The following is a 19,959-nucleotide window of genomic DNA, read 5'->3' on the forward strand; positions in this document are numbered from 1 at the left end:
CTTTCAAAATTCAGAAACAGTAACCATGTGTAGCCCTAGCCTGTAGTCTCACAGTAAAGAAAAGTTGTTTAAATAGTGACGATGAGATGTTCTTGCTCTGTCAGGTAGTAAATGTCAATAATAAAGGTAACAGTTCCATGTGGCACACAGCCACTGTCAGTAAAAAATACCATTTCAGTAACTGTTTAGATTTGACTTGGTTACTAAAGAATCTAATCAGCTTCTGCAACGATAATGTTTTTCAGACAAATTCAACAATGGCGTAATGACTTTGTGGAATATTCTATCTACAGTATGTGCAGGGTGTCACACTGACATTTCATTCCATGCCTTTTTCTCTGCACCAGCAATATAAACCAATGCACCAGCTGCACTTTGAGGCCACAACCTCAATAAATGCACCCCACTGTATCGGGATTGAGTCAGGGCTTTGGAGACTGTGCAACATATTCCACCTTTAATTAGAGCGGTTTTACCAAGTACCAAGCGTGTGTTGGGGTGAGAGCAGGGGAACTCTGAGCAGTGGTTTTACATCATCTTGAAGCTCCTTCTTTGTTCACGTGAGATTTCAATACTATAAAAAATAATGACTTGCCCCCTGCAGACACTGAAGATGTCTCCCTGCTCTAACCCTCTTTATACGCCCTGGTGAAAAAAGTCACTGCAAGCTCATTTGGAATACGTCGGTGTGAGGACCACTTTTTGTTTCATTGCCTTTTCTGTTGTTTTTTTTTTCCTTTTTTGGAAGCGTACTGTATTGTAGGAACTCTTCCTCCCGAGTGGCAATAGTGCCTGCTGAAGCAAGGCATGAAAAGAGCAGGGACAGGCATTTCTGAGAAACCGCAGCAGGTCGGGCGTATCCTTACGAAGGGATGACAGGAAACATGACACAAGCTGGGTTTCGTCAGGCTGATAAACGTGTCAGAGTGGAGATCATCAGTCAAACTCAGATTGTGATGTTTTAGGTGAAGCATCAAGTTAAGTGCTTACAATTTAGCATTCATTTCCTCTGAGCAGGATGTAAATCCATAACAATATCACATGCACGAGGACTTCAGCTCAGACTTCAATTTCAGACAGTGGGGTATAAAAAACACATTTTGGCGCAGTGATCAAAAAGGTTCCCATCTTAAACTAGCTGTTCGTGATCCTAATGCCCAGATTTCACTTTGTGGATTTAAAATTCACGTTTTGCATGACTCCTTACAGTTCTATACACTGGCCTATGTTTAATGAGTCATACAATCTATGAACTAGAGTTCAGAACACTCTTTTCCACACTGTCATGGTACCATAATGCATTCCTTTCAACCTGGCGATGAGTAAATAAAGTAAATTGTATTCAAGCAACCTGATGATTTAAATGTAATTTTTTTGTAATGACTAAGCCCCCATGAGGTAGCCTGATAATGACAGAAGAGCAATGCTGCACCAGTTATGAGTTCTCACTGTGTGCTGGATTGGTGAGTCTCCATGCTTATTTCCCATTAATTGGGCCTGGAGATCAGTTCACTGACGCTCCGCTATGGTGTACAATCACTCTGAGCTGGTAAGGGGTTGTTGATTCATTCGGTCCCAGGACCTCCCGCTGGTCAGATGGCACTCAACAGGGATGCCAGGGCCACTATCACCTGAAGAGATGCTCACTGTCGTGCTGTGTTTTCCATGCGACGCAACATAAAAAGTCACTAAATGATATATTGTAAAAGGATCTCCTTTCATGGTCTACTGAGACATATGCAGAGTAGTAATACTAACACATTTGCTTGAAGGTGTTTTTCAAAGAGAAAAGTGTTTTGAAACTCAGGCCAATCGAGCCAGGTAGGGGTTAAAACGTCACTTTTTTTTTACTCGTAATCACATGACTGACACCCACAATCCCACAAACTACAAGACATATAACTGGTCTCTGCATGGGTATTTGGTCTTTTTGAAAACTATTGAACTGACTTCAAATGCATATAGAAAAAGAAGAGCTATTTTACAGAATACTCACCATTCTGGCAAATACTATTATCCAGATATGTACCTATTTATAGAGCTGGGCATCTCAGTGGACCAATCTTAACAAAGCACCTTGCTTAAGGGTACAAAAGTGCCCCATGCTGGAAACAAACCCACAACCTTTTGAGTCCAGAACCCTGACCACTGTACCACATACAGTAGCAGCACTAACAGGTAGGTATTGGGAAAAAAAATCATCTGAACATAATTACCTTTGGCACAAATAAGACTTTAGAATTCTTAAACAGACCTTATTTGCATTTTTTATTTAAAGAAGGAAAAATTCAAAATGCTGACATGTAAACTACAAAAACTACAAAACAAGAGACTCATCTGGTTAGTGTCAGATAGGGCCTTTGTTCTGTAGGAAGCTGCTTCAGTTTGTATCTCATGAGCACAGAATTAGGTCAACAGAATAAGACGATCCTATTGACAGGAAGCCTTCTGTTAAGATAACAGATGCTGCTAAAATTCTTGGCCCTGCTGCTGTCTGGGTATTAATAATTTGCAGATAACTCACAGTTTGTATCGGTGACGGTATGGCATGTTTCTTGCATATGTAATGCACTACCTCCTGACTCAAACTTGCCAATTTCCTAATTGCTTTCTTCTCATGCCCAAGAATCCTAAACTTTCTCATCTTCCATGGGAAGAATATACAGTATACATACATTTATAGAGGTTACTGCTTTTTATTGGCCAGCTATAGGAAATCAGAACCCTGTTTTCAGTTAAGTATTTATTCTAGGTGAAATATCCTACCCTTGTTTTACCTGAAAAGGGTTTAATCAAGCACACAGTTAGATGACTCCATTGTAAGAAAAAAAAGGTAGCTTAACTGAAGAGAAGTTAGCTGAAGAGATGAAAATAAATGTACAGGTTGTATGATGAAGGAGTAAAATCCAGTGCAAAAAATAACTTGCAATTTTAATTGCAGGGGGAATGAAAATAGATTTTTCTGTCAACACACTTGTCCTGTTTTCTAACATGTCCGTTGGCAATAAAAAAAAAAGAGTCAAATTTGTATTATTTTTTCTGCTGCATGACAAATGTGATTTCAAAGCCCCTGGGATTCCAGACTACGAGAAACCAGGGCAGCATACGGTATATGAAACATTAATCGAGCTCTGAATCACGTTACTTTTGCAGAGCCCAAAGAAAATGCACAGAGCAGAGCAGTTGCATAAGTTAGGAAAAATACAGGATCTTCATCTCGTCCTAATGTCTTCATAGGTACTCAATATTTACGTGTTCCCCCTAACACACAGTAGGACAGAAGGCGGACGCACCTGTACTTGAAGAAACACTATATTTGGCTGGTACTGATGACTGAAAACTGTTTAATCTGCACAAACCTTAATTCAGCAATGTTTTCCTCTCCAGTCTGGTCACAGCAGTCAAAAGTGCTCATGGATGTTTATCTAAGAATGACCCCATGTTGAGAAAGGTGGCTGTTATCTGGAGCCACGGCTGTTATACAATAAGTCTATTTAGAGAGGCTTCGAAAACATCACCAGGTGCCGACTTCATCACTAACTCACTGTGGCAGTTTGGTGGACAAAGCGAAATTGCACCAGTCGAAATACTTCATAACCAATTCAGCTTTATAAACAGAGCCTACCTGGAATAAGAAAAGCCTTTTATTGCTTCCCTTGTAAAGAAGAATTAGCTCATCAGGATTAGAGAAATCCTTTCCATTTCAATGAGTTTTGTCCTTACAGAAACAAATTGCTTTTTGGTGGGCAGTGTATGATGGTGAGTGTGAGTGTTTGTGTGAGAATGTGGATGAATATGGTAAGCGTGCAAGCACTCTTAAAAGCAAGATTTTCAGTGCTGAAATCCAGCATTTACATTACACATTTAACATGTGGGGTAAGAATGATTATCCTTACCCTTACCTTATGGGATGTTTAGTGACAAACATATTAAATAAATGGATCATTTTTTTTATGTTAACATTTAATCCATAGTAGCACATATGAAAACTATCATTTTGATTCTGATTGTTTACACCTTGATCATGATGAACAATCCACCACTAGGCAACTGTTAGCCCACTTTTCTTACTTGACTAAAGTTAAAAGATCTGGCTAGTTGGAGATCTCAGGTTGAGAATGGCGTCTGTACCCGGGTACAGGACAGCAGACATCGTTGAGAGGGTTGAGACGGAAGAAATGACTTACATTGGAGGACTTTAAACATCGCTTATTTCACTGCCTTGCCTCTTCAGTCCATTTGCTGTGCAAAAGGGGTCAGGAAAATATACATCTTGACCTCGCCAGCGTGGAATCTTTTTCATCATTTTAGGCTAAATGTCGCAATGCTTTAATTCCACTGATGTTCTTGAAAAATACAAGATGCTGCATGCATGCTGTCTACTGATCAGGGCGTAAAGTGTTAAGGAGTTACAACACACTGGAGCCTTGAGTTTAGACATGCCACTGCTGCTACAGAATTAATGAATTGTGCAGTAGCTGAGTGCATTACCCTTGGGGTGGGGACTGTTGGAATATGCCACTTTAGCTCCCAGGGAAAATCTGCAACAATCTCCACAAACAGCAGCTTTAAAAGGCCAGCGACAGAAAGGGCTTGGAGCTTCTGTCTGGGCTAGCGAGCTGCGCAGTGGCACTCATGGGCACAGCCAAACCTACAGCTGCGAAACCATCCTCTACTGCTGCCACTTTTTAGCAACCAGGACGACATGATACCAGACATCACAGCAGACAAATCTGAATCAACAAGACCCGTGTTACATAATTTGCATGTCATTAGCAAAAATGCCAGTTGTGCGACATTTCAGTTCTGCAGCCTTGTGGCTGGAAAAACATCAGCTTTTCAGCTTTTGTGCATTCATTTTTAACACGCTATGTCCTATGACACTTCCTGGCCATTAAACGTGGCTTTCATCTTTAGGTGGTCGCTCCCTATCGGCCCCTACCCTTCACACCTGCCTTCCCTGCCAAACTCCAGTCTGGGTGCTCCTTGCTCTCTGCAATTCGGCACACTCTCTGCAAAGCCACAGACCCCAAGGTGTTCAAACTGGGGCCTCCACGTCGTGCATTTCCAGGTAGGCGACTTTTGCCAGTTATCAAACCCTTTGCCAAACGGCAACTAATGCCATTTACAAAACCATTTCCTTAGATTGCATATATATTTTTTACATGCCCTCTTATTTTAAAAAAAGCACCCTGGTGCGTTCTTCTTTTCATCTACTTTCAGAGCCAATTAATGTTCAGCCAATCATGGATTCTGGATCGTGTCCCAGAACCACTTAAGCACCACAAAGCTTCCTTGTGGCATCCGCATTGTGCGATTATTCCAGAGGAGGAGATGATGTGCTGACTTACTACTGCAGCACATTCCTTTATTTTCACTTTTTTTTTAAATTGAAAAACTCTCTCCCCCCACTGCCTTTTTTTTGCTGTTGAATCATGCTGTTCTTTCACATTCGCAGGTGGCTGACGGTATTTCAAGACGTCTCGGCATGCATTTTTCATTTGCTGTGAAAGTGAAAATCAGTCTCTTACAGGAAAAATCAAACAAGAATACCGCCGGCTAACCCCACCTCCAACATGTAGCTTGAATCAATTTCCAAATTCAGCATTCACTATTTCAGTGTGTGTTTTTGCACCAAAAAAGTCTTTGCAGCAGGCATATAGTCAGAAATATAAAGCACTAACTGACTACAGAGAATGAAGTGATTATGCTATCACCTAACAATGGAACCTTTTTAAACTCCTGAAGAGTATCTGATGATACAGCTTTGATAGAGGTTTTTTTTTTCCCCACAAAGGCCATTATACAGGTAGTGCACAGTTGCACAGCTCCGTAGGATTAACTTCAGTTCAAATCTTTAATGTGCAGAAGTGCACATTAACGAGTTCAAGTGCATAGCAACAGTGACACATCTGAAAACCAGAAATACAGTACAGATGCTGACATTACCAGATGCTTTGTGATGCGATACCAGGAATTTGACCAACTTTGCACACAACGATTGAAATACAAGGCTCCTGTTGCACTACTCATTTCAAACAATTCAAGCGCTCTACAGGTGGAAGCTTGAAAAAAAATCTATTGAAACTATATCTGAGATGACTAGGGTTCTTTTTAATTGATTTATAATTCCTGCCTGATGGTAAAAGCTGAAACAGGTGGCAAACCAGATGAGACTGATCAACAACGTTATACTCAGCCCTGCTAAAAGGCTGTTCCGTCCACCTCGGGTGCTAACGTGACGATATGTGGGGGTGATTTTCATCGTTTTGTGGTCTTCTAACAAACCCCACTGTAATAGAGTGTTGTAGTGCCCTCGTTGGGTGATGAGGAAGAGGCGCACCTGAGAAACGCAGGCGCCGCAGAGCAGGCTGGGAGTTGGGGGATAGTCCGTGAGACTGCAGAGTGACCGATAGGCCACTGTCACTCCCCGCACTCTCCCTCGCCAACTCTGTTACATTCCCAAACCCACTGTTTCTCATTCCTAACGGAATCCATCACATTCCCACGGGCACCAGATTCCACAGATTCTCACTCCTGGACCACTTATCCAACCACGTCCCTCTCCCTCCAGTATTTAAAGTTCCCTCACGCACCAACCCATGCTCACTATTGTGCGCGTTCAAACCTCCTCGACTGATCTCCCGGTTCCTGATCTTTACTCCTGCCTTTTTCGACCACGCTTTTTGGATATCAGTTGCTTCTCCTGCTGACCATCCGTGTTTCGGATATTGTCCCTGTGCTCCTGTGCATTCCGCAGGGCTCACGGCAACGCATAAGGATTCTCCCATTCAACCTACTGGTTCCCTGACAGCCACCCTGCTATGTAAATAGACCTAATAAGTCTGCGTGTAACTACCAGCCTAGTGTTAGCCTCTGCTATTGTCCCTTGTCTTGTAACCACCCCAAAGCCACGTACGTGCTCCAGCCACAGCCCTTGTGTTTAGCCCTTGTTGAGTCGAGCTGGTCTCTGTTGCCTAAAACAGGCGGACGGAGATTTAACAGAATGTGCTTGTGTCCCCACGTGAGGGTTGTCCTATTTTTCCGGCGTGAACCGTATCTGCTGCAGTGTTCTCCAAAACAGCACAATAAAACGGAGGCATAATATCGCAAGTGTACAGGAACATAAGAAAGCCTAGGGAGGAGAGGAGGCCAGTTGGCCTGTCCAGCTCATTTGCTCTGGGCTTGATCAGCTCTGACTGACTGCCAGGCACAGAGCAGAGCCACATCCATCCCCCAGACAAAGGCATGAAGAGTGACTCAATCTGCTGAGGAGGGACAAGGGCATTAAAAGCAGATTTGTAATCCACTTGTCTTGTTAGTGTGTGAGGAGCCTCTCGGTGCTGTAACATGAAATTAAATGAAAGGCCTGGACTCACGATATCGGGTACAACACACATCGACTCTGCTCATCTGATGTGCAGATTGAAATGGCTCGAGGTGTGAATCAGTAACAGGTTTTAAATACGGCGGTAGCCTATATTCAAAAACATCCATGATAAGCAAGGTATAGGCCACAGGCCTTTAGTCATTGACACAAGTCACTGTTGAGTTTTAGGGTCAGGAATTATGCTAGAATCCAATCTGAGATAATCATTGTAAATATCTGTAATAACAGGGGTGAGATGAACAGCATAATACTGCACTTCAGGCTGGATGGATGCTTTCTTATGGAGTGTAGAACTATCCACTATTTTGATCACTGTTGCAGGTTATTTTATTACAGATCTCTTCCATTTATCCTAATTGACCTTCTCACCGCCAGATGAATAGCCTATAGAGGAGAGTCTAAAAGAAGCCTTCACTGCTCACAGTTTTGATGAATCAATCTCTTCACACCTCAGCCCCTCTTCATAGCGGCAGAAAGCAGGTGCATTTACAATCTGATCACACTTGGAAAACTCTTGCAGCCAAGTCGCTGCCCAAACAGGACAGCAGCTAATTAGATTTCCTGCTGTGAAATTAACACAATGATTTACATTTTAATTAGCAACAGTGGTGAGGTCAACAGTAATCAACCCCAGTAAAATAGCAATTGAAAATGTGAAAACTCTTGGATCTTGGAATTGTCAGGCCCCGGCTATAGCTAAACAGTCCTACAGCATGAAGAAATTACAAAACCCACTACGAAGAGCCTTGCTGTTCTCATTACATAAAAAGGACTGATTAACTACTAATCTGGGTGCAGACAGAGACAGGTCTGATCCATTCAGAGCCAAATGCAATGACTGTTTTTGCCTATTTGTATTCTTGCAGTCCACATAAATAAAACGAAGACATAAAAGAGTAAAAATAAAAACTGCAGTGTGTATACACATACAGACTGTTCTCTTGTAAATTAGACTGAGAAATTTTCAAACCACCCTTGAACACAAGAGAGCTATTGCTCTCTTCTGCTTGGGTGGATCCATTACATTCTCCTTTGACATTTCAGTGTTAAACACCAAGGCCTAAGCAAAAAAAAGCTGGTGGAGACATTTCTTCTTGTGCTATTTATTTTAGACTCTTTAAAAGCAAGGCAGCTTACGGCAAGTTGATATATCAAGACCAGGGTAGCACCAACAACACCCTTCACTTACGTAACTACAACCAGGTGTACAATTGCTGATATGAACAAAACAAAACCAGGAGAATTTTGCGCTTTGGATAATTCATGGCATCTGCAGCCAGTTCTATTACTGAGAACCTCCCGGTACATGGAGAAGAAAGAAAGCAGGTTGCATTTATTCGCAAGTCATTTTTTTTTTAGGTCATACCTTATCTGTGCTGTAATGGAATAAGGAGAAGAAGGGATGGAGGTGCTTACTGCTAGCATTAAGGATAACTGGAGGTATCGATTTGTAATTCTAATTTAAAAGGTAAATGCTCAAGAACGACGTGGTGTTTGAATGTGAAAAGCTGCTGAAAAGAATATAGACTGTGTGTTTTACACCTTGAAACAGCACCGTTCCATTTTAGTAAGCATGTCTTAGGATGGGCGTTTCAGAAAGAACTTCATGAAAGAATCACGACTCCTTAAACGAAAAGAGCCAATCCAGCTAAGATAATAATAAATAATAATCAACTTTATTTTATATAGCGATGAAGAACTCTAGCTAGTGCAGGTTTCTGAGCAGTGTTCTTTATGTGCTGTTTGTAACACCAGGTTAAAATAATAGAAAAACAGGCATTCATTCAACTCTAGATCTGGCTCCTGTGCTGGAACTGCATGCATGTTCTGCAATGGAATGTTCTCAATATTGCCTGGCAACCGCCAAGCACATTGGCACACATTGCTTACCGTGACAATGAGCCCCTTCTCCTGGAAGTACTTGACGAGAGGGATGGCATTCTGCTTGAAGTTGGTCAGGCGGCGCTCCGTGGCTTTGGGGTTGTCATCAGGCCTCCCCTGCAGCTCCGCCCTCCTCTCGAGCCGCTCCTTCAGCCTGTGGCTGGCACAGGCCAGGAACACCACCAGGTCCGGGGTGCAGATCTGTGAAGAGACGTCAGTCATCTGTCACATGGTGTGCTCAGTTTAGGTCCATCCCAGGTCATTCAAGCGCTGCTTTGGAAGAACCTAACAATGCTGGCTTTAGGAACAATGCCTTTTATGTGAAACACAATTCAGGTTTATGATGTGTATTTACAAGCCTGCAGTCGCTGTGAATTATGGACATTGGTATTAATTAGCCACCGCTGTTTCACAATACTGTGGAATGGCAGATCCATCTAGCCTCCCAGACAGCCCTTTAGATAAGATAAGACTTTATTGACCCCAAAGGGAAATTGACGAAGTAGGGCTTATCAATTTTCATGGGTCAAACTTAGCTATGCCACACTGATGAGCCCAAATAAGCATCCATGGCTGTCCACTGACTGTCCAAACAGCTGTCCATGGCTGCCAATAATGGCTTTATATACAGTACACACAACACAATTTAGAATTAGAAGTTTCTTGAGGTGGTCTACCCTTGTCAGTATGATGAAACACTAAGAGCTGGTAGTCATTCCAATAATATATATATATAAGGTGCATGTGAAGGAGAATATTATTCTGTCTCAGCTGTAATGCACTGGACAAATAAATAAATCAGATCCCAGGGGATGATAGGCATAAACAGTGAAATTACCATTAATTTATGCTGCACTACCAGCAGGCAGCATGCTACTCATATTTAATCGTAGTTTACAGCCATTAACACTGATGCAGAGTTACTCATAATGTATAATGTCTTCATAAACAATTTTCAGTTCACGCAAACAGCAGTTATCTAGGTACTACAGTACGTGCCGTGTTTGCTGAAGAAATGTCCTCTTTCTCAAACTCTTAAAAATAGTCTTTTATATACTTCTGTAATTATGAAAGGCAGTGCTGAGTGTTAAACTAGGGCATTCCTTGCTTAAAAGAAGATAATTATGTTTTAAAAATAACTGCAGTTCCAGAAGACCATGCAAAGAGGGGTTTCTTCCCGTGTGGCCCCCATAGTTCCTGGGGAGTGTGCTGCTGTTATTCTGTGATGGTTCAGGAGGACAGGGCTGGGGCTCCAGGTTTAGGAAGTCCCCTGATTTTGTTACAGTAAATTAGAGGCCACCACAGAGCCCCCACTATCTGAGCAGTGCTCCACCCCTCGGAATGAGAGGGGTTGGGCTGAAGCCATGTCTCCTTGTCTAAAGCGCCCCTGTGCCCACCCCCACACTGCTGCGGTCCTGTGCACACATCTCAGCGCAGGAGACCAGGGCAAAGACCCACTTTTGGCCAAGTCTTACATCAGACGTTTTTTCCAGCTTTCTTAATGTCTTTCACAACAAACTCCTCTCTCTTGGTAAGCCAGCAGCCACATCAGCCTGCATCTCCCGGCTGGCAGCCCACTGAAGCTCAGCGGGTGTGAGCCTGGCCAGTGCCTGGATGGGAGACCTACTGGGAAACACTAAGGTTGCTGCTGGAAGAGGTGGTAATGGGGCCAGCAGGAGGCACTCACCCTGCAGTCTGTGTGGGTCCTAATGCCCCAGGATAAAGATGGGGACACTATACTGAGAGATGGCACCGTCCTTTAGATAAGACATAAAATTGAGGACCTGACTCTCCTTGGTCATTAAAAATCCCAGGGCGTTTCTCGAAAAGAGTAGGAGTGCTACCCCTGCGTCCTGGCCATATTTTCCCATGGTCTTTACCAGTCATGGCCTCCTAATTATCCCCATCTCTGAACTGGCTTCATCACTCTGCTCTCCTCCCCACTGAGAGCTGGTGTGTGGGGAGCGTACTGGCGCACCATCCAGGTGGGGCTGCACACTGGTGGTGGTGGAGGGGATCCCCATTACCTGTAAAGCGCTTTGAGTGGAGTGTCCAGAAAAGCGCTATATAAGTGTAAGGATTTATTATTATTAAGCATGTACTTGCAAGAGGCCATCGACAGCAGCTAAAAAAAACTGGGCTCAGAATTAGATTTCTCATATCTTTAGCTCTCCTTTGGACAATTAGAATAATGAGTTTAATTGTTTATTGCTTAACTCTACAGCGTGCTCTGTACTACCATATGCACAAATCAAAAGAAACATTTCTGAATTAAAACATGATGTTGAAGGGGCATCTGGTATGCATCTTGAGGGTCTCAGTTAGCCTATATAATAGTATGTTGTATAAAAATGTGGTTCAATAAGATAAGATAGATAATACTTTATTAATCCCATAGGGAAATTGATGTGTTACAGTGATAAACCCATGTTCGTGTAAATATATTCAATTATTTTTACGCCAACAAAACGTATATTGGGTGTCCTCATTCTGACCACACATAATCATCTTTGGCTATAAAACCATCTGGTCAGTCAGATGACGAGACTGGCGTGCTGGAGAGACACTGCGGGACTCTGATTCACTGTAATAGTAGTTGTACTTTCTGAACAACAATTTGTAAATTACACACAGGAATATGCAGGACTGGGCTGGGGTCTTTTCTATTGTTATCGATTTATACAGTCACTATTTGAATTGTCAAGCCTTTATTTTGGGTTAGAGACCATTAAAGGCAGGCATGTCTTGTAGTCTCGATGTTAGCTTCAGTCAGCATCTGGTAATTACACAGCTCTGAATGTGAGGGGAATCTGTGCTGGTAGTTTAGACTGCCAGAATCAATCGTATGTCTCTTCTTAGCCTTGTACTTATTTCAGCCTTACAGAGAGTTCTATATAGCCTCAGACATGCAGCTTAGAAATGGCTAGCATGCACTTGTCATCTGGCACTGCAGTGTGAGAGAATAAGTGATTGCACCATTTTTTCTTCTTTAATCCCTGAGGTTTCACATCAAAATCACAGAGAAGATTTAGTGTGAGCTTTACCGAACAGGATTGGTAGATTACAGCTCTCACAGAGATCTGTGGATTTGGTTTGTTTTTAGGCTGACCTGCATTTTGTATCACCATCTCACGCCGGAATGCAGTTCCCTGCAGGCCGTTGCTAGTCGCAACCACAAAACTGCAAAACTGAAGTAAAAATGGAGGCATGTGGAACAACTGAGCCGCACTGCGAATGGATTCAAGACAATTTTTCTGAGACGCAGATATGACAGACACAGCATGGACACGCCATACCAGAGAAACAGCACTAACGAGTCTCCCTCACAGCACCGGTATTTCATTTCTGTCCTGCCATTCCAATAACTGCAGGAGGTGCTCTGACAACAGAGAGACCGGCAAATTAGTTTGCCCCTAATTAGGTCACATGCCTTTTAGCTGCTGTAGCTGACATCTATTCTTAGGCATCTCACACCTTCTTAGTTAAAACAAGGGGCATATCAATGTAATTGGCTGTCTTGTCTCCGAGATAAACAGGAAGACAGTGAATCTGCCGTCTCTCACTTTCAGGATCCACTGTTGTCCCTGATATTCTTAAAGCAATTATACAGGCAACAAAACATGCTCCTGCTAGGCCTAATTTTTCGTTAAACAATGCGTTTCTTTCACATTGACTTCCATTTTGTCCTGAAAGCCTTTTCTCTCTTTTCTTAGACATGGCTAAATTTCCTTTTTTTCATCACTGGAGAGGTAATAAGGGCAGTTTGACAGGAACAAACCGTCATTCTCCTGTGACATTCACTTTACGTTCTGTATCTGATTATAGTACTGAGGTATCAGTACAAAAGCCTGCACTTTAAAGGAAATAGCCCTACACTCAATTAAGCAGCACGGTTTTCAATTGAATTTCTTAGGTTCTTAGGTGAGATGAAAAACTGTAGATGTGAGCATTGTGCTGGCTGTGTTGCTATTTCAGTCTTCGGTCCTGCAAAATCTGATTCCGTCTCAGCTGATTGGATTCATGTTCAAGTACAATGAGAGGCATACAAAGACAGTTTGGCCCCCATCCATGCGATCCCTACTGTGTCCACACCATTTTCTTGAAGGGGTTTCATTCTCTGTTTTGACATAGCCAAATGCTCCACAGAGGTTAAACTGCCTGTCGGATGTTTGCATTTTCACCAGCTGTAGCTCTGATGTTGCAGGACCGCCAGACGTAACTCTCCCTGCTCCTGCCAGGATTCGATCCCGGTTGCTCACGAGCTCACAGCATGTACAAGACCACTGCCTACAGGGCGGGTAACTCAACCAGAATCTACCTGCTCTGCCCCAGTCACATTTCACACTGTCTTCATCTCAGAGATCTCAGAGGGGGGTGACATCACTTCTGTAACCAGCTCAGTGCACTGGGCCCTGTGACACAATGATGATCACTGAAGCAGCCCAGATACCTCAAGGTGACAGAAACTGGTGCTCCACCAGAAGCCCAACTTAGCTATGATCTCAGCTGACTGGGAGATGAAAAGAAAGCTGTCAGACTGGGTGGAAACTGAGATAGGAGGGGCCGCACTCGGGTTAAAAAAGAGTTTTGCACACTAGCTACCCCTTTGCAGTTTGTCAGAGGGACAATGTGCAGAACCAGGAGTTGAGCTCTCAGCTGAGCTGGACACAAAGCTCATGCTGATGGAGTTAATGCCCATGACGGCTATAGGTGAAATCTGAAGGCTGGGTGACACAGTGTCAATTACTGATTAAAAGTGTGTCACTTAACACCGTGTGAGAAATAGGATTATTTTTACCCACCCACGTCCATTTTTAATATTTATTTTCCTAGCTCCTTTTTTGCATATACTGTAGATGCCCACAGACCATATAAAACACTTGCCACACATGCACACAGTTAATCACAGATGGAGCCCTGCTAAGAGGTAATGTAACATTTCATCAGCGCCGCCTACACAAGTACAGTTTTTAGCAATAAGATTTTTAACCCTGTCTGGAGCATCACTCAGCGTTTCATGGTGTTAAATTGATTACAGGCGAAAGCAATATGACGTGCATTTGTAAAAAGGAAACTGAGTTGGTAATGGATGCTGTTACCACCGTGACTCCAAAATCTAGTGACTAGCAAAACCTAATGTATTCCTGAAATGTTTTGATGAAATAAGGACTAGAGGAGCTTACCTGGTCTTCAAAAGACAACGCCTGGCCAACGTCACGAGGAAAGCCATCGATTACTATCCCATGGGCATCTGGGATCTGCATGATTTTCTGTTTTATCTCTGTAATCGTGGTTTCCTGGAGGGAAGCACAGTCTTTGGTCAAAGAGGTAAAAATTTAAAAGATGTTTTTTTTTTACATTTTAGAAACAGCTCTATGTATTTATTAGTGTCTGTCATATTTACACAAAGATGAATCACAGAAGGTTTCAATAATGACAAGCCTGGTGCTGGGAAGAAGGGTGTTTCATTGGAAGCTGGGAAGTCCCAGGAATAACAGACATGCAGGTGTGGAATTTCCCTTGAAAAACCTTTTTAGGCGGAGATCACAGAAGGTGCTGTCTGTACCCTAATCCAAGCCAGACTATGCCTGGATCTACGACACACTTGCACAATGTACAGGGTTTAACCAAATTGCCTGCGCTTGCTTAACTGCTTATGCAAACACTAGAACCAGACGAAAAACAAAGCACATTAAACAAAGACGTAAAAGGAAACATATCCCAGAACTGAGCTTCCAGAGGCTGCATCAGTCAGATTTTATACCTCGAACCTTCTGTGTTCCTTATCCATTGATCCCTCTACATTCAGTTTATATAGCAGGTGGGCTCCCCAGTCATGCGTCCATCTTTGTTTAATTCTTGGGCACTTACAGGACTGGAAATCCCTTCATCACTTATGACTCCTGAAGAGTCAAACTTCTCTGCTTACAGCAAATATACACATGTATGTAGGCATGTCCACAGATACAAAACCCATCTTCTAAAGCAGTGTCCAGTAATGATGCACGGTCTGTCTCGGACAAACTGAGAGAAATATCATCTGCGCTTCACAGCACCACCCTTTACATCATTAAAACGTCTCTTCCTTAAGCTCATTCCTCAGACCTACGGGTGCTTTGTGCCACAATGTTATGTTCTCAAAAAGAAAATCATGCTCTTCCAAATACATTATTTCACTAACTGCTCTGCTCCCAGGGGGCTTGCACTGGATGGTTACTGCTTAACATTAATTATGCCAGTTGTGTCAATAGTAGATGAAAGGCTTGTTTTTAATTAACGAATAACAATTCTCACTTTGCCAATGTAATTCTGATCCTAGCTATTGAAATTTCACAATATACTTCTGCTGGGTGGGAAATGATAAGCTTTTCAGGAATGAGAAGCTGCTATTATAGGACTTCAAACCTCAAGGTTTTACTAGACTAATGGTTTATACCTGTGGTGCCAGTTCTCCATTTGTAATTATTTTAGCAATTAAACTCCATTTCCTGTTGCTGGTGGCATTGTGGATCATCTTCTTTCTGAGAAGTTCGCCAACAGAGATGTATTCAAAGCCATAGCGTTCTGCGATCTTCAGGCTCTGGGTACCTTTGCCACTGCCCGGACCGCCTGCGAAGTTAAAAAAGAACGGGGTTGCTATGTGACAAGCAGATGAAAGGGAACATATTTTTAGACTTTACAAACGGAATAGGAAGATTGTTGATCCTCATTACTTCTTCATCGAATCTAAAATCCTCAAACAGAAAGGCTGGGAAATCAATGGGCATGAGAGAGAAGGTCAGCAGGTCAGCTGAGAGCGCCGTCAATATTTTGCCACCAGAGAAATGTTACACTCGGCTTTATTAAATATTTAGTATTGACAACCTGTTGGCCTTTTAAAAAAGCATTTATTTCTTACTACTGGACGGGTCGCATATCAACACTTCATGAAATGTCTTTCTAGCAGGGAGGAGGGGTGTTCATAATGACACCACTGCAGTTTTGCAAGGTCTTGACTGCATCTCTCCTGTGATGTCCTGAGAGGGACAGCACAGTGTGCAGAGAAAGAGACTCCATTGTCTGTTTTTTCACAGAGGGCAACGGGAATCCACAGCCTTAGGCATCACAATTTAAATGCAGACATGTTGGGGGGGAAATTCATACAAAAAATTAATAATGCATTCAGGCTATCCACTGAGGCTTTGAGCCTAGGTCATGTTCCCTTGTCTCAAGAGCCTACACTTCACCTCCTGGGCCTGGGATGATTTCGGGAAGCTGAGGTCAGTGTTTGTAGCCTGTGTTGGGTTTGAATCAGCGTACAGAAGAAGAGAAGATGTCTCTGCAGGTGGATAGAATCACAATTTAACAGCTTATCCCCCAGAATGCAGCTTCTTCTGGTGTGTGTGTGTGTGTGTGTGTGTGTGTGTGTGTGTGTGTGTGTGTGTGTGGAGGGTGCTGAGTCCCTACTGATGCACCTCGAGAATCTTTTTAAAGCATGCAACCTGCTCAGCAGAAGAGAATATGCTGTTTCCATGCAGAGCAGAAACAGAAAAAAACTAATCTGAAGTGAAAGGAAAAGTGAAGTGCACGCTGCACTTAAAACATGATCACGCAATTCTGATTTTTTTGTTATCGAGATACAAAGTTCTGAGTCATTGCAATTTTCTTTTTATGTCGAATCTGTCAAGGCCAATGCCTTTTGAGTTGATGACACTGGGCTCCTTGCTGAAAAGCCCAAAGACACAGGCTGTCTCTTCTTATTCGGGCAGATTCTCCTGTCCGGACCACAGCTTGTCAGTCCCACACAAGCTGAAGATGTGACTGTGCACAGCGGTAAATGAGCAGGGCTTAAAGCAAGGTCTTAGGGTTAACCTTTCGTTTACAGAACATGACTGGAGAGAGCCACATGGCTTCCACTAGGATTTGCAGGATGCTTAAACACTCAGCATGGCTGACGGTGACATTTCATATTCACTTTCCGCATATCTAAGCATGTCTGCAACTGAAAGGAACTATTCCCATCTTAAATCTGCCATAATCTGTCCTTCAGTTATCGTAGCCTTATTTAATAATTGTTCACTGAACGTTTTGCTCTGTTAGTTCCCGGCTTATCTTAAAAGGGCAGCAATTTATAATCCTCTCTTTGAAATATGTTAACCTGTCAAAAGCTAATCATAGCAAGAAAATCCAAATACTGTATTTGTCATTTTTGACAGTCAGAACGAGGTGTAGTACACGATGACTATCAGTGCAAAGCAGAAAAATTAATAAGGATGCATGATTGCTGAAGAGCTAACAATCTCTCTCTAACCTTTTGAATACATTTTAATGCCAAAGACAGGAACTGGGCAATCAGTGAAAAATTGCAAAGGTTTCCAAGGGCTCAAATTAAACATTACCGCAAAGGTAGTTTTCTTTTCAAAAGCACACCTAGGGCTTGCAAAAAATGAAAAAAAAAAGTCAACACATACAGACTTTATCATCTTGTTATTTAAACGTGAAAATCAATGATCACAAGTATTTCATCCAGATACAATTGCTTCCCAAAAATATTCTGTCTAATTAAGACAGGCCTGTAATTCAACAAAAAGTTGTCAGTGCTTTCTGGGAATCCTTGAAATGACTGTGGTTAATTTCCAAACCTGCTTCATGAGTGAGCTCACGTTTGGAACGCATATCCACAGAGGATGGCCTGAAGATTAAATGCTTGGTGCTTTCTATTTCCTGTCTCTTGTCTCATTTCTAGGCATTGCAGCTACAGTCTCTCAACTCACAGAACAGGGCCGATACAGTAGGTTCATTACAAACGGCCCCCTTATTTAAGCTCTTTGGTTGTAAATTACCAAAACTTTTTCAATACTAAGATTCCTATGTACTTATACTTCTACAAAACATACAAAGTTAGAGTCATTTTCTTTGCAAATAAGGCCTTATAATTTGTTATTCTGGATTCATTAGTTTGTTAAAATTGATGTTCGCTGCTGTTAATACAGACCACTTTTGTGTAGGTGGACTGTGATTGTTGGTTTACGTAGGATGCAGTTTTGTTTTTTACAAAAACCACTTGTTCTAGGAGCGAAAGTACTTCTAGTTTGTTTGAAATTGGGGAATTTAATCCCAGATTTTCTGAACTGTTATTTTGTGGCATAAAATGTTCAGCCAGCTTCTTTTCATTGACAAACTCTGCACTTTATTACATACAAATGATGTCTTTTAATGTTTTTAACATTAACATAATGTTTTTTTAACTTTTAATAAATTTGCATTTATTTATATTTTGAATAAATATACATCTATTTATTGTTTTATTTATAAATATATTTCTTTATAAAATCAAATATAAATTTTTGAGTGCTCCCTAACATTGAATTATAGTGTGTTTTGGTGCTGTAACCAATTTGCATATTTTTCATAAAATGGTAATTTGCTTTTCAAATTTAATTTAAACATAACTGAAATGTAGAGCTTTTGAAACCCAAAATGATTCCTTTTTTCACTGCTGGAAAACACTAGCCCTAATCATAACCAGCAGTTGGGAACTAAAAGTGATAAATTAAATAACTTTAGCAGAGGTTCATTTAACTGTAAAGGTTCACAACTCTTACAGCAACTTAAAAATGAGTATTTTTATGAAAAAAGGAACAAATGTTATATACTGTATGGTAGGTTTGTGGTTCTAAAGAAATTAAAGCAAATATCTCCAACTCCCAGAGAAATTGGAACTGACTGTTCATTTTGTGACAGTAGGTCAACAGAATTCTAGAAATGTAGGACAGAAGCTTGTAGTGATGTCAATAAGACCGTTAATAAGAGAATACATTTAGCTTGAACTGCCCAAACAAACCAGTTTCTTACAGTGCTGTCCTTTGCTGTTTCATGCCTTGGAAAAAATATCATAATCTTTTAACAGCAGAAAACATTAAGACCGCCTTGTGGATGACCAAATTCTAAGAAATATGGACTTTCTTAATAAAACCTGAGGGGAAAACTCGGTTTCAGTTAAACGACCATTTTAGTTATGGTCACTTTTCTTACCTATTAAGAGTATAATCTTGGGACGAGGTCTAGTGGGGTCGAATACTTCATACTCCTCAATGAGTTCTGCTGTTTCGGACAAGTCGGTGTCACTCTCAATGGAAAACTGGTGGATCGGAGGCAAGCGGTCATACCGTCGGTAAGGGAAATTAGGGCTATCTGGCAACACTGAAGGGGGAAGAGAAACAAAGAGCCGATTTACAAAAATTGCAGCATGGAGAACAAGGTGAATCTGTCTCTGGAAGAGCCATGTGACAACAGGATAAGAGATTATACATGTGAAATCTTAGCAAGCGTGCAGGAGGAGGTTGAACCCTACCCTGGCCCACACATGACATGAAAATATCCCGATTCTGGATCCCCCGCTCACACATTATTATTCACCTCTCCCTCCACCTGCAGCATTGCAACTCGAATCACCCCTACAGCGGCTCCCTAGCTCATTCCTTGTGAAATGTGTGTGTGTGGTGGTGGTGGTGGTGGTGGAGGAGGGTGATAGCTTATGGTCATGAAGCAGTTCCATCAGCCAGGGAAGTGAACAGAATAAAGCAGCTAATCCAAATCACACCACTGCTCCTTCTGAATTAGTTTGGCCAAATTTCACAGCGGACCAATAGAACGGTTTAATTAAAACGGCAGTCATTGAACCAGGCAAATAGCTGGTTGTGACCAGG

The 19,959-nt window shown here is 42.0% G+C and overlaps 1 protein-coding gene across 2 annotated transcripts in view; it reads right to left on the reverse strand.

Annotated features, from left to right (window-relative positions):
• The window catches only part of ak5 (adenylate kinase 5), a 62,569-nt gene that overhangs the window by 38,121 nt on the left and 4,489 nt on the right, over positions 1–19,959 (reverse strand). For both annotated transcript variants that reach the window (XM_088597965.1, XM_088597967.1), the window contains exons 3-6: positions 19,286–19,453; positions 15,708–15,880; positions 14,455–14,568; positions 9,281–9,472 (exon numbers count right to left, since the gene is read on the reverse strand). In XM_088597965.1, the coding sequence (XP_088454091.1) occupies positions 9,281–9,472; positions 14,455–14,568; positions 15,708–15,880; positions 19,286–19,453 (647 nt within the window). The remainder of the gene's footprint in view (positions 1–9,280; positions 9,473–14,454; positions 14,569–15,707; positions 15,881–19,285; positions 19,454–19,959) is intronic.

Source organism: Lepisosteus platostomus, chromosome 11, assembly GCF_059453375.1.
Source record: "Lepisosteus platostomus isolate fLepPlt1 chromosome 11, fLepPlt1.hap1, whole genome shotgun sequence".
Taxonomy (NCBI): Eukaryota; Metazoa; Chordata; class Actinopteri; order Semionotiformes; family Lepisosteidae; genus Lepisosteus; species Lepisosteus platostomus.